Source organism: Mus musculus, chromosome 9, assembly GCF_000001635.26.
Source record: "Mus musculus strain C57BL/6J chromosome 9, GRCm38.p6 C57BL/6J".
Lineage (NCBI taxonomy): Eukaryota > Metazoa > Chordata > Mammalia > Rodentia > Muridae > Mus > Mus musculus.
Genome location: NC_000075.6, coordinates 70,703,814 through 70,719,498, shown reverse-complemented (window position 1 = coordinate 70,719,498; position 15,685 = coordinate 70,703,814). Strand labels below are relative to the sequence as shown.

General features: G+C 38.1%; 1 protein-coding gene and 1 pseudogene across 3 annotated transcripts in view; both read right to left on the bottom strand.

Annotated features, from left to right (window-relative positions):
* Adam10 (a disintegrin and metallopeptidase domain 10) overlaps positions 1-15,685 on the bottom strand; it is a 101,286-nt gene that overhangs the window by 60,731 nt on the left and 24,870 nt on the right. For all 3 annotated transcript variants that reach the window (XM_030244027.1, NM_007399.4, XM_011242657.3), the window contains one exon: positions 723-841. In XM_030244027.1, the coding sequence (XP_030099887.1) occupies positions 723-825 (103 nt within the window). In that variant the 5' untranslated portion in view covers positions 826-841. The remainder of the gene's footprint in view (positions 1-722; positions 842-15,685) is intronic.
* Cycs-ps1 (cytochrome c, pseudogene 1) lies at positions 7,248-8,162 on the bottom strand (annotated as a pseudogene).

The window sequence follows — 15,685 nt, the reverse complement described above, 5'->3', positions numbered from 1 at the left end:
GTTTTGTTGTTGTTGTTTTGGTTTTTGAGCAACTAATTTTGGGGACAGAAGTATTTAGGGAAAGGACAGTATAAACCAAAGTACAGATATGGGCTTCTAAAGAGATAAGACAGCCACCTGGGATCAGATGCAATCTCTTCTCCCCTATCTCATAGATATATGACTCCTGTTCAGATTGCACACTGAGGTACAAATCAAAGTTGAATCAGGGACCACAGAGTCAGGGGAACACTTTCTCCATCCTTTATGGATCTCTAGGGGAAAGGTCCCTGGCCAACAAAATGGTAAGCTTGATTTTTAATCAATGAGAGGGGAGGCCCTTGGTCCTGTGAGGACTCGATGCCCACGTGTAGGGGAATGCCAAGACAGGGAAGCCGGAGTGGGTGGGTTAATGAGCAGGGAAAGGGGGTATGTGATAGGGGGTTTTGGGAGGGCAAATGAGGAAAGGGGATAACATTTGAAATGTAAATACAGAAAATATCTAATAAAGAAAAAAAGAAAAAAAAAGGATCTTAGAATCTTCTAGAATTCTTGACACTCTGAACCATCAAATGACAAGAAATTCTTCCTCTGCCACTTTCTTTCCTCTCCTCAGTATTTACAAAACCTTTTCTGAGCTATCTGCCTATATTTATCATTATACTCCTGTGTGTAGAAAAAAAAGTCTTGAAAAACCAAAAAAAAAAAAATCAAATAATATGTCAGATAAAAGTCCAACTTACCATAAATATGTCCAGTGTAAATATGAGAGGTATCATAATCAAGTACTTTATTTGATGTTTCTACTTTAAATTCATCACTAAAAAGGGAAGTGTCCCTCTTCATTCGTAGGTTGAACTGTCTGCAAAATAGGATGAGAAAAGAAATTTAAAGGATCCAAATCCTAAATGATTTCTTTTACTATTAAAAAAAAAAAGTACACAAGACAAGGGCTGTGTAACACAATTCATCTATTTGGGAAATATAGTGAGTTCCAGGCCAGGTGGAACTATAAAATGAAACCATGTCTCAAAGCGAAACTGAAGTAAATTATAATTCTGCCCATCTTGTGGAATTGTTTTAAGGATTAGATCATAACATAAAGTCAGTACAATACTTAGCCTGCAGGAAATGTGGATAAATGGCAACAACTTAAGTGTCATCACTAAACTCTTAAAAGTATATCATAGTTCCATAATTGTTACAGAAGTCTGCACACAATACAATTTCTACTCCATGATCTTTATGACAAATATAACAAAGATGTGTTGTAATAGTTTATCTTCTCAAGCATGTTTTGAATAGTAGAACAGGAGGAAGAAACCTTGTTTAAAACACATTACAAATTTGCACCAGTCACTATACTCATTTGTGACATAAATAAGTCTGTACAACATCTGCTTAGGAAAACTGATCAAAAGAATCAGTGGCAGTGGCTTCTAGTACAGGAATTCTTCTAGAATTCTTAGGCATGCTTCCATATAATGAAATGACCTCCAGTACAACAGACTTCAATAAACGGCCTCTGTCCCCATTTCCTATGACAAATTCCTTAAAACTCTGGGATCTTCTGGATGATAGGAGTGTCCTCATCCCTATTCAAGTGTCCATTTCTAATCACACCCAAATCTATAAAGAGGTGTCTGAACATGGGGCCCCCACATATCCTCAGGTTCATCAGGGGCTGTGTAACATGTTTATAGATCTCTGGGGCTAAAATTCCAGCCCTCAGTCACTTGGGCATATCTGATGATCAGCCCAACCTGAGGCTGTCTGAGGGTCAGCCCATGTTCAGTCACTTCATTATCACAGTCAGTGAAATTGGTGAGTGTCCACCAGTGGTTAACACATGGAAGTACTGCAAAGGTGATACATCAAGAAAGGGCATGGAAGTTCTGTACTCCTATCTGTCCTTTGTGTCACTTTCATTTTGCTGTTCCTAAGTCCCGTCCTTTACAACAAACTAATATTAGTTAAGTAAACTGTAGGGCTTGTGGTATCGCTAAGAGGTAAAGTACTTGATTACTATGCTTAAGAGGTATGAATTTATTACCTGCATCAATGAAAATAAAGACTTTATATGGATGTGAGGGAAAAGAAACACTTATTCAACTGCTGGTGCAAACACAAACCAGTATAGACACTATGTATATCAGTTTGGTGGTTCCTCGGGAAGCTGGGAGTCAATCTACCTCAAAATCCAGCTATATCACTCTTGAGCATATACTCAAAGGACTCTATATCCCACTACAGAGATAATTGCTTATCCATGTTCATTGCTGCTCTGTCCATAATAGCCAGAAAGCAGTAGTCCAGATATCCATCAACTGATAAATAAATAATGAAAATGTAGTACATTACATAATGAAATATTCTGTCATTAAGAAAATTTTAATTGTGAAATCTGTGGGTAAAAAACAATCATCCTGAGTGAGGTAATCCAGACCCCAAAATACAAATGTATATTTTCTCTTACATGACCATGTTAGGTTTTAAGCTCTCAATATATGTGCTACAATTTGAACACAAGATTCCAGTAAGGGACTAATGAAGAGAGAAGATCTCAATAAAGAAGAAATAGCTTTTTGTGTTATAAAAGAGACAAAAGGCTTAAGTAGAATATGACGATTAAATAGGGAAGGAGATGGGAGAGAAAGGTAAAGAAAGGAATACGGTGAAGTACAACTAACACTAAACCACTGAAAAACCATATGGAATCCTACTACTATAAAAGCTTTCTAAAATAGATACAAATAAGAGTCACTAAATAATAAGATACAATGCCCCAACTAGACCATCTTATGCTACCAATAAAACCTCCAAGGCTAGAAATAGGTTGCATCTTGTTGATTCATTGGCCAAAGGGCCCTTACAGAAACCTCCAAACATCATAGGCTATTGCCAAGGCTACTCTTCACAATTTGATAGAAAGGCCTTATTGCTAAAGACAACACTTACTGTTAAACTATGAGAACTCCAATGACTAGCATTCACGGTACTGGAATGTACTCTGCTGGCTATACACAGAGAAAAGCAATCATCAGTATCACCCAGTTACAAACCCTGTGATCTACAATGGTGACCTACCCACAAGATAAAGTGGTACAATACTGGCACATATATTATTGCAGTAACCAATCACTTTCTGATTGGATTTAAAGCCCATTCAATGAGATATAACCCATACCTGGCACTGCTAACTTGGTCAAGAGCCTGAGACTAGATAGGTCACAGGTACAGGAGAATAAATAATAAAAACTACATACTATTATTTTACTAAAGGAACATGGCAGTAAAACAACTCTTTTTTTTTTGTTTTGTTTTGTTTTTTCCCACTTTTTTTATTAGATATTTTTTTCATTTACATTTACATTCAAATGCTATCCCAAAAGTCCCCTATACCCTCCCCTGCCCTGCTCCCCTACCCACTCACTCCTACTTCTTGGCCCTGGCGTTCCCCTGTACTGGGGCATATAAAGTTTGCTAGACCAAGGGGCCTCTCTTCCCAATGATGGCTGACTAGGCCATCTTCTGCTACATATGCAGCTAGAGACATGAGCTCCGGGGGTACTGATTAGTTCATATTGTTGTTCCACCTATAGGGTTGCAGACCCCTTCAGCTCTTGGGTACTTTCTCTAGCTCCTATATTGGGGGCCCTTTGTTCCATCCTATAGATGACTGTGAGCATCCACTTCTATATTTGCCAGGCACTGGCAAAGCCTCACAGGAGGCTATATCAGGGTCCCTTCAGCAAAATCTTGCTGGCGTATGCACTAGTGTCTACATTTGGTGGCTGATTATGGGATGGACCCCCAGGTGGGGCAGTCTCTGGCTGGTCCATCCTTTCATCTTAGCTCCAAACTTTGTCTCTGCAACTCCTTCTGCGGATATTTTATTCCGTATTCTAGGGAGGAATGAAGTATCCACACGTTGGTCTTCCTTCTTGATTTTCTTGTGTTTTGGAACAACTCTTAATGACATACTGCTATACCCATAGATCAGAGCCTTCATCAGAGAGACATCTTCTTGCAGTAGATGGAATTTAACAGAGACCGGCAAGTGGACAATGTGCAGAGAAACTCTGGAGCACTCAGTCCTAAATAGGATGTTTTCATCAAGTCCATCCCCTTAAGGCTCAGAGATATATGCAGAATAAGAAGCAAAAAGATTCTAAGAGCCAGAAGTGATGGAAGAATCCAAAGAAATCATGTCTTCCAGCCACAACAAGACTGATGCACATAATGAATTCACAGTAACTGTAGTAGCATGCACAAAACCTGTACAAGTTCAAGCCAGATAAGAGCCCAGTACTGAGAGGGAGAGGTAGACACAATGTCTTACCCCTGACCAAGAAACTATCTGCAACTGATACCCATGGACAAAGGGAAAATCTGTCTCCTCCAATGAAGTCTCTTTGTGTATATTAACCACACTTCTGAGCAAGCCACAAACCCAGGAGTAGTTAGTTAACACAGAACTCAATGGTATTTTTGTCAACTTCTGTTTTATTTTGCATTATTTACTCCATTTTTTTTTGTCTTATTAGACTTTTACTTGTTTAGATTTTGTCCTGTGGTTTCTGAAAGGTTTATGTTTCTTGTTTCTTCTTGCTTTTTTGTCTTGTTTTGTTTTTTGAAAGAAAGGGGAAAAGTGAAGTTGGATGTGTAGAGATATGGGGAAGATCTGGAAAGAACTCAGTGAAGAGTAAAAAGATCAGAATATATTATATAAAATTTTTTCAATAAAAAGTATAAGGAAATGATTTTCCTGACTTCTGTAACCCATTCTTGAACTTATAACTTTAGAAGAAATTATAAGCACTCATTTGTAAGGAGTTTCCCTGCTCCCTACCAGATTCCTGGCCTGAAACACATGACCACACTCCTAGTTCTTCATGCTAATAATGTATTTAGATGGGCCCTCAGGGTTTAGCCAATAAGCTTCCCTACCAGAACATTCCTTTCTACAAAAGGTATTTAATCTCTAGTCCACCCTGAGGAAGTAGTATACAACCCATTTTCCATGATGAACAGTCAATAAACAGTATGGATAAGCTTGAACTGTCTCTCTCATCAAGAACGGCTGTAGGGAGCATGGAGGAAGCCTTAGTTACAGAGCCTCGCTGTCTAAGTCTCCCATAGAAGGCCCCTATTCCTCCAATATAAAAGTAAATAGCATAATAAGTACAGTTAAATATTTTTCTATTTTTATTTTATTATTTTATGTAAATGAGTGGATATTAGCCTGCAGGTATACCTGTGTACCATGTGTGTGCCTGACACCTGTAGAAGTCCAAAGAGGGCACTAGATCCTCTAGAATTGAAATTACAGATGTTTGTAAGCTACCACATTGGTGCTGGGACTCAAACATGGGTCCTTTGAAAGAGAAAAGTGCTCTTACCCTCTGTGCCAACTTTCCAGTCCATATCATATTTTTTAAATAGTAAAGATTATGAATAAACATATACATATACACACACATATTTCTGCAAAGAACATTTTTGTGTGAAAGACATAGTGTCCAAGTGTATGCCAAATGACTTTAAAAATAAAAAGGAAATTAAAAGCAAGGGTCAACCTGGAATGGAAAATGAGTGGCTGGGGACAGGAAATGAAAGGAAATTGTCCCTTTTACTCTTCTGCACCATCTAGACTTGAAATATATGAACTTATTCTTTACTTAAAAAACAAAATGTAAATTAACATCTTAATTTCTAGGAGTATAGTTCAGTGATAAAGCACTACCTAGTATATACGCCAAGGCCCTCTATTTTAGCCCAGTGCCACAAAAAGGTACAAAACAAAACAAAGACAACCTTAAGATACAACACAATGACCCCCAACCATAAAGTATTTTTTTTGCTACATCACAACTGTAATTTTGCTGTTATGAATCATAATGTAAATATCTGACATGTAGGATATCTGATATGTGTCCCCAAGGGGTCCCAACCCACAGGTTGAGAACCACTGAATTAGGGGGAGCATATTAGCATTATTAGGAGAAAACAAACTACGAGGAAAAGGACAAGAAGGAAATGGCAATATAAAAAATGATCATGTGGTCTGAACGAGAACTGAGTAAAGAATCTTTTAGTTATGGTGCCTCTCTGAGAGGCAGGCCTGGTTCTGGCTACCTCTCTGCTTCCTGATCTGTACAAGTGTAAGCAAGCAGCCTGGTGCTCCTGCCATCACTTGTCCTGAGCTACTCCTGCTGTTGTGTCTTCTGTGTCATGATGTCATGATGTGCCCTCAAGCCATGAGCCTGGAGAAATCCTTCCTTCCTTAAACTGTCTCTTACCAGGCATTTAGTCAGAGAAACCAGAAAAGTGCCTTAATAAAAATAATATTTCATGGTCAACTTAGCTTATTCAGGAGTCAGGTAGGTTTACATTTAAAAATCAATGTAGAGCTGGAGAGATGGCGCAGTGGGTAAGAGCACTGGCTGCTCTTCCAGAGGTCCTGAGTTCAATTCCCAGCAACCATATGGTGGCTCACAACCATCTGTAATGGAATCTGATGCCCTCTTCTGGTGTGTCTGAAGACAGTGGCAGTATACTCATACATAAAGTAAATACATAAATCTTTTTAAAAATGTGTAAAAAAAAACCATCAATGTAACTGACTGTATTCAAAGGGGAGAAAACCCACACAGTCATAACATTAGTTGTAGAAAAAGCAACTGAAATTTTCAGCACTCACTCAAGATAAAAACTGATAGAAAACAAGAGTCAGAGCTTCCTTAACCTATCAAAATATTGCTAATATGTTTTAATATTAAAGACAATCATTCTTCCCCTAAGGTAGAAATAAAAAGGCATTTGCACTTGCCAATTCTTTCCAACACTAAATGAAGGTACCAGATAGCACAATAACTCAATATATAAACAAACAAATAAATATACCTTTATTTGTAGATGAAATAAAATCAACTACTGGACACTAATAAAGTCACAAAACACAGGGCTAATATACCAAGACCAAAACAAAACCCACCAGCACGTTTTTATATCTAGAAGCAAACACATGAAAGAGGAAATTTAAGAAACAATTGCAATTAGTGTGTGTGTGTGTGTGTGTGTGTGTGTGTGTGTGTGTGTGTGTCTGAGTTTTTCTAATGGGGGTTTTGTTTTGTTTTATTAGACAGGGTCTCACTATATAACCCTGGCTAGCCTTGAAATCAAGAGATCCACCTGCAGCTGCCTCCCAAGTACTAGGAAATTCAAGATGTATGTCACCATTCTCAGCTACAATAGTATTTTTTTAATATTATATACTCTTTATTTGATATTATACAAAAACCACAGAAAGTACCTCTCAGTGGTAAAAGAGCATACTTGACATAGGGAATTATAATTAAATCAGCATTGTCCAGAATAGATAGTTGCCCTCCTGATATTTAACCATTGCCTGTAACAAGCCAGTGAACACAAACTGAAACACAAGTAAGTCTTCTTGTTTCTGAGATAGTGATAGAACTTTCCCAGTGTTTAAACATATTCATATGCCCAGTTTTATAAATCTAATTATAAAACTATTTAATGGTTTGAGGTAACACCCCCATCTTTCTGGAAAGTAGAACATTACTAATTAAGTTCACTCTTATCTTGAGAAAGGATGAGCAGTACATACCAAGTATGCAGCTGAGATTGTTATTTTTAAAAAGATAATATCGACTTTACTACAATCCAGTTTTACTTAAATTAGGACTGTATAAGAAAAACACTTAGCCATTCATGATCTGAATTTTGGTATATGCATTAAATTATAGTATAATTTAAAACCCAAGAGACATTTGTTTTGTAATAAATAAGGCAATAGAATTACTTGTTAGTAGCCTTTTTAAGATAAGCTATTAGGTCTAGCCTTTCTCCCTTCTCACTCCCGGTGAAGATAATTTTTGTTCCAGGGATGTACTTTTTGAGATCCTCCAAATACTCCCTCAGGATATCCTCTTTCCAGGTGGTAACTTTGTTCTTGCTGGCATCTGTATAAAAGAATCCAGTAGCCTGACCTGTCTTCTGCCCGAACAGACCATGGAGATTTGGTCCAGTCTTATGCTTGCCTCCCGTTTCACATTGTGGCACACTTCTAAACTAAAATCTTCTTGCCTTTCTCAACATCACCCATTTTTAATTCACTCCCAGGTCAACACCATAAATGGTACAACTCTAAGACAGACAATTTGCTCTCTGTACAATAGCATTTTTAAAGTGGTTAGGAATAAGTTCAACAAAAGATGTATCATGTCTCTACACTGAAATCTCTTTAGAAAAAAATTTCAAAGAAATTAAATAAGACTTAAATAAATAGAGGTATCAGATTCAGGATATGAAGACACTGTAGTGTTGTTGGGCTGGGTGTACAGTGCGGTAGAATGTGTGCTTAGCACACAGTGGGCTTAGGACATGAGGTCCTGAGTATCAAGACTTAGCACGCCTTCCAAAAAGCTATCAACTTTCCGAGTTATCTAAAGATATACCAGTCTCCATCAAAATAGCAAGTTTTGCTGTAAATGCTGACAAGTCAGCTCTAACACGATGGACATGCAAAGGACCTAGACCAGTAAAGCAACTCTGAAAAGAAAACAGATGGCCATAACCTCCCCAAAAAGAACCACCAGCTGGAACCAAGTATTCAGATACATAAACCTATGGAAGATATTTCTCATTTAAACCACAAGGCATTCAAGAGACATGTCTGCCATTTCCAGACGTTCATTTTCTCTGTCTTCTTATAAAGATGCCTGAGATAGTCACTCTATCTATATTTTCTTTCCATTTCTATTGTAGGAGTGAATATGAGCAATACACATGATGCTCACGGGTAAAGGTTTTAACAAAAATATTCTTACATACTAATTTTAAAAGAATAAAAAGGTAAGTTGCCAATATAAGCATCAAATATTATGAGTTTGCTTTCACTAGTATACTTTTTATTACATTTCATATCATTTACTTGTGTGTGTGTGTGTGTGTGTGTGTGTGTGTGTGTGTGTGTGTGAGTACACACATGTAGAGGTTGGAAGACACTGAGATTCTGTTCTCTCCTTGAACCACGTGGGTCCCAGAGATTGAACTCAGGCTATCAGGCTTGTCAGCAAGTGTCTTTACTGAGCCATTCACTAGTGCAGTAACATTTTTTTTTTAAATAGAAAAGTTGGTCCCAGGGAGTGGGGGGGTCTGGTGGAACGGGGGTGGGGAACATCTTCTTGGAGACAGGAGCAAGGGGGAGGTATGGGATATGGAACAGTTGGAGGGTGTATCAGGAGGGGGATAAAGTCTGGACTTTAAAGAATAAATTAAAAAAAAAGAAAAGGTTTTTTTTTTCAAATCTCCTTTTATAAGCTTACTATGCATCACAGTCACATATATAAAGAATAAGCAGAACAGTTTTGTAGAAGTACAAGATAGAATCACTCTGTGCACCTTGGGTATCATTCACAAGAGTTCTAAGGCTCTACAGACTGTAAACAAAGGCAAAAAAAAAAAAACACAAATTAAGCAGAAAAACATACACTTAATAATTTCACAAGTCAGAGCACAGTAACATGAATATAGCACAAGTAAAACCAGAGTCTGAGTCTGACCAGTCATCTGTATTTAGCCAGCCAACGGCCTTCTCACCATACCAAGTTATAGATCGCCTGCTTAGGATGTACAAGGAATCACAATTGGCAAAATGCAGGCCTTCTAGCAAAAATCAAAAATCAAAGGACTGAATGAAAAAGTATAACCAATAGTGGGAAATTTGAAAATGTGTAAATAAGGGGAGCCTAAAAGAAGCAGATCAAAGAAGTAAAACAGGCTGAATACTCTGTCTCAGGATGTCATCCAATATCAGTCTGGGCAAAATGACCAGTGTTAGCAATTAGGCATTTCCACCCATGCAACATGTGCAGTACAAAAAAAGGTCCCAGGCACCCCACATCTCTCTCTCCCATTCCCTCTTTGCCTCTATCTCCTTTATTCTATCTCTCTCATTCTGTGTCTTGTTCGTTCTCTCTGTCCCTATCTCTCTGTTTCTCTCTCATGTCCCCACTCCTAAACAGCCTTTCACTCTCCCTCCTCCCCAACATTAAATCTGTTGCTTGGCATAATTTCTTAGTAGCACACAATGGCACCACCTGCCAAAGGTACCCCACTTTCACCATATTTATTCTATCAACAATAAAGGCCTTCAAGATAAAATCAAAGAGTTACTGACTAGTGAGAGTAAGCTCTTTGTGAAATTGGAAGAAACAAACAAAAAACAGCTGGGAGTCAAATACATAGATAGAACGTCTTTACCAGGGTCAAGCAAAATATGTTTTTACTTCATTCCATAAGGAAGAAATTATCCAAATCAAAAGTCACTGGCTCCCTGTTATCACCACAGAATTAACAGAGATCGTTCCTCCTAGACTGACTGGTCCATTAGGCATGCACAATCTGTTGAGTTTGATCCCCAGAATCCATTTTAGAAGAAAAGGCTGGGCCCAGCAATGGGAAACAGAGACAGGAGAATGAATCCCTTAGGCTCCTTGGTCAACAAGCTTAGCCTATTTGACAAGTTGTAGACCAGTGAATAACATGCCTCAAAAAAAGAGATAGGATACACCTGAGGAACAACATCCAAGGTTGTCTTCTCACTTCCATATTCATGTTCACAAACATGGATGTACAAATGTGTACACTTACACACAAACACAAAAGAAGTATAGCCCTTATAAAAGTGAGATAAGAAGATTACACTTGTTCAAGGGCAACCTGAACTACAAGGTAAGTACCAGACCAGCTTATGCTACATAGTGAGATCCAGGCTAGTCTGAGTTACATAGTAAAACGTAAATAAAACAGCTCTTAGGAGCAGAGGCAGGAGGACTGCTGTTAGTGCAAGGCCAGACCTTGTCTCTTACAAAGACACACACACACACACACACACACACACACACACACACAAAACAAAAAGTTGCTGAGATGATTCAACAGCTAAGGGCTCATAAAACACAAATCTTACTAAAACCTGAGTTTGATCTTTAAAACCCATGTAAAGGTGAAAGGAAAGAACTCCTTAAGAATTGTTCTCCTACCTTCATATGCATGTGCAGAAACACACACACAAAACACACACACACACTACATAAATAAATGCTTTTGAAGGGATGGGTTTTTCTGCTACCCAACTCATGATATGGCAGAAACAAAGCCCAAGACATATCCAACTAATCTATGGAGTTATTACATCACAAAATGCAGAACTGCAAAACCAAGACTTAAATGAGATTTAAGGTAGCACACAAACCACATTTTACAAACCACATCAATTAAATTCCTCAGGAGATTATAGTCCATTGGCATTATAGAAGCCTAAAATGCATGGTAGTCAAACCACGGAACATGATAGTTAAGGTAGGACTCTATGATAGTTATAGCAAGATGCAACATGTCTCCAGCTAGTATTTAAAAGGAATATAGAAAAACAAGTTTCTGGTACATTATACACTATTACATGAAGACAAGGATTGAGAAGCACAAATTATCCAAAATTATTAGAAAAATTCTGTCTTAGAATATGATAGACCTGCCATTTCTGCATATTCTGGATATTTTCATATTCATTCCTTCCTTCTCCTCCCCTCCTTCCCCTCATTACAACCATATGTAAAAACCTAAGTAAGACTCAGGCTCTGTACCTCAAGTTCTTAAGGGAAGATATGCACATTTGGACACAGTAAAACAAAATAATCAAAAAAGGAAAAAGTCATAATTGATGTAAATATAGCACTAACTAAACAATCCCATTTATCCAAATGAAATCATTTCAGAAATCCAGAAAATTTATTATTCTAAGCAAATTATCTTTGATGTATTTTACCTTAGTACCTAATTGGTAAATTCTTTTAAAATACCTTCTTCAACAACTGTAGTACTGGCTCAAGTCGCACTTTTCACAAACTTTCAACTCTTTCAAAACCAATGCCTTTTCGTAGAATTCTTAATTTTGGGCTTAGAAGCCAGGCAGGGTAGCTCATGCCTGTAATTCTTGCACTCTGAAGGCTAAGGAAGCTAGAATTGCCACAAATTCAAGGCCAGCATTATCTATATCTTCAGTTCTAGGCTATCCTGAGATGCAGAGTGAGACCCTGTCTCAAAAAACCACAAAGACATGGGCTGGTTATATACCTCAGTTAGTAGAGTGCTTGCCTAGCATGAACAAAGACCTCAATTCAAGCCCCAACACTGCGTAAGCCAGGTATGGTTATATGCCTATAATTTCAACAGTGGGGATATGGAGGCAGGAAGATCAGAAGTTGATGGTCATCTTTGGCTATGTAGCAAGTTCAGCCAAGACCAGACTAACATATATGAGTCCCTGCCTCAAGGGAGAAAGGAAAAAAATCTTAGACTTGAAAAAAGGCTGCATGCATACACACTCACACACATACAGTATTTTATTTTGGTCTGGTTTTTGGGAACAGGAACTCTCTACACAGCCCTGGTTATCCTGTAACTCACTACATAGACCAGGCTGGCCTCAAACTCAGAGACCTACCTACCTCTGCCTCCTGAGCACTGGTATTAAAGGAGTACACCGCCTACCTATTCCTGGCCTGGAAAAAAAAAAGCCCTTAATATTAAGCAAAGTTGAAAGTTTGTTCATATGCTTATTTATAAAAAAGGACTTTAATATTTGAACACACAGGGGCTGGAATACTTCTAAAATATTCAAATCATAATTGTCTAATCATAATGCAATAATACAATGCAATATTTGTCTAATCATAATGCAGGTTTTCAAATAAGATCAATAAACTCTTGAATATGCTTGGGCCAGGGGAAGTGGCACTACTACAAGGTATGGCCTCATTGGAGGCGGCATGGCCTTGTTAGAGGAAGTGTGTCACTCTGGAGGCAGAACTTTGAGGTTTCATATATAATGCTCAAGCTCTGCCAAGAGCCTCCTCCTTGCTGCCTGCAGAAGACAGTCTCCTCCTGGCTGTAGGATCAAGATGTAGAAGTCTCCTCTTCCAGTACCATGTCTGCCTGGATACTGCCATGCTTCCCATCATGATGATAATGGACTGAACCTCTGAAACTGTAAGCCAGCTCCAATTAATTGTTTTCTTTATGAAAGTTGCCTTGGTCATGGTATGTCTTTACAGCAATGAAAACCCTAAGACACAGTGCAAGCAAAATCGTTATGTATGTGAGCTAACTGTTCTGTATTCAACATGTTCCATAATTGATTAATTTGCCTGGTTCTGAGAGACTGGGCCCTGGTTTGCAATTAAGATAAATAAACTTATTGATATCTTTTAAAGGCTGAAAAAGCAGGTAAGTACTCTAGCCACAATGCATATGACAGTCAATGTTTATAGATGTGGCTACAGTTAAGGGTAAGCCAAAGTCTTCCTTATAGTGTACTCATTATCCAATAGAAACACACAGGATCATTTAGAAAAGTAAAATGCAAGTTACTCTTTACACAGATGCATATCCTATTAGAGATGTTATGATGTGCCTAACTAGTATTTCAATTTGTTTTTTGAGACAGGATCTTGTTCTGTAGAATACATTGTTCTAGAACATGAGCTCCTCCTTCCTGGGTCTCTTGAGTACAGGGACTAGATTACAGTCATGTAGCATCACACCTGGTTTTAGCATTTCTTATAAGTCAGAGGAAATAATAGATCTAGTAAGAAATCTATAATTTCTTACATAGCTTCATCACTTTGTACTTTCTATTTCAAAGAAAAGGAGACGCTACACCATCAAACCATCACCTCAATAAGATGTGCTCCTCCTGTAAGTTCCCACAGTATTTCATCTCCAAAACACCACAGCAAGTTTCCCTTCTGTGAAGTGACTTCTGCACACCTTACTTACTATTCCTATTAGCTATATGTTTATGGTCCTATCAGCCAAGGCTTAAATCATAGAGATCACTTTTAGCCAACAATCAAATTATTTTGTAGATGACTGCATACTTGCATGGTTACTCATTCTCACTCACAGACACATAAAAGAACTAGAGATTTGGTTTGTCAAATATAAAATATGTAACTTACCTAATAAAAATCTACCTATACAACAATGTGGCATCCAAAACAAAGGCAGCTACTGAAATCTCCTCCTCTGTTTAGTGAGGAAGACAATAGTACATATATTTGGAGACACAGTAGTAAGTTTATTTTGAGAGGTTACTAAAGTTAGAAAAGCTAATGATATTATTATTTTATGGTACTAATAAAGAATGGATGATTTTTAATAATACCTAAAACTAAGAGTCATAAAATTTTATTTAGTGTTGTAAACTGCTAGCCCTAATCTTTTTAGTATAAAGAAACATCTTCAAATTAATCTTTTGATTAATCCATTAACATTTTTCCAAAAACACCTAGATCAGATATGAAATATACTGAGCAATACTAAATAGCAAAGTGCTTGCCTGTGAAGAAGAAAACAACACAATACAGAAAACAAGCAGGGCTAAAGAGACAGCTAAGTGCTTAAGGGCAATGGCTGCTCTGAAGAGAACCGAAGTCAATTCCCAGCACCCACACAGCAGTACACAAACACCTGTAACTCCAGTTCCAGGGAATTTGATACCTAGTTCTGGCCTCCATGGGTAACAGACACATATATGATGCACAACATACAAGGCAGGCCAAATATCCAAATACATAAAATAATTTTTTTAAAAAAAAGAAAAATAAGCAAGAAATACATGAAAGGAAGGAGAGCACAAATCAAATGTCAATGAAACAGTGAGGAATTTAAAAGTTCAAAAGAACATGGAAGAGGCAGAAGCTGAATTGTACATTAAAAGATCAGAATGTCCATCCTTTCGTCACAGCTCCAAATTTTGTCTCTGTAACTCCTTCCATGGGTGTTTTGTTCCCATTTCTAAGAAAGGGTAAAGTGTCCACACTTTGGTCTTCGTTCTTCTTGAATTTCATGCGTTTGGCAAGTTGTATCTTATATCTTGGGTATCCTAAGTTTCTGGGCTAATATCCACTTATCAGTGAGTACATATTGTGCGAGTTCCTTTGTGATTGGGTTACCTCACTCAGGATGATGCCCTCCAGGTCCATCCATTTGCCTAGGAATTTCATAAATTCATTTTTTTAATAGCTGAGTAGTATTCCATTGTGTAAATGTACCACATTTTCTGTATCCATTCCTCTGTTGAGGGGCATCTGGGTTCTTTCCAGCTTCTGGCTATCATAAATAAGGCTGCTATGAACATAGTGGAGGATGTGTCCTTCTTACCGGTTGGGACATCTTCTGGATATATGCCCAGGAGAGGTATTGCGGGATCCTCCAGTAGTACTATGTCCAATTTTCTGAGGAACCGCCAGACTGAATTCAAGAGTGGTTGTACAAGCTTGCAATCCCACCAACAATGGAGGAGTGTTCCCCTTTCTCCACATCCTCGCCAGCCGTAAGGGCTAGCTAATACTTAGAAAACACGTTGCTAATATGGCTATCTGGTATGAGTTAGCTGAAACATAGCTGACACCCATGGCTAACACCAGATTAAAAAAAAATGTGATGTCATCTGTTATATAACTATTCCTAGCAGAGTGCCATTTTGTGTGATATATGGCCTTAAGATCAAAGGTGAATGCCTATGTGTGTCTGCCACTGCCCCACCTCTGTATGGCCGATGTGCCAGATGAGTGTGTGCATGCATGCATGCATGTGTCCCCCTGTGTGCAAT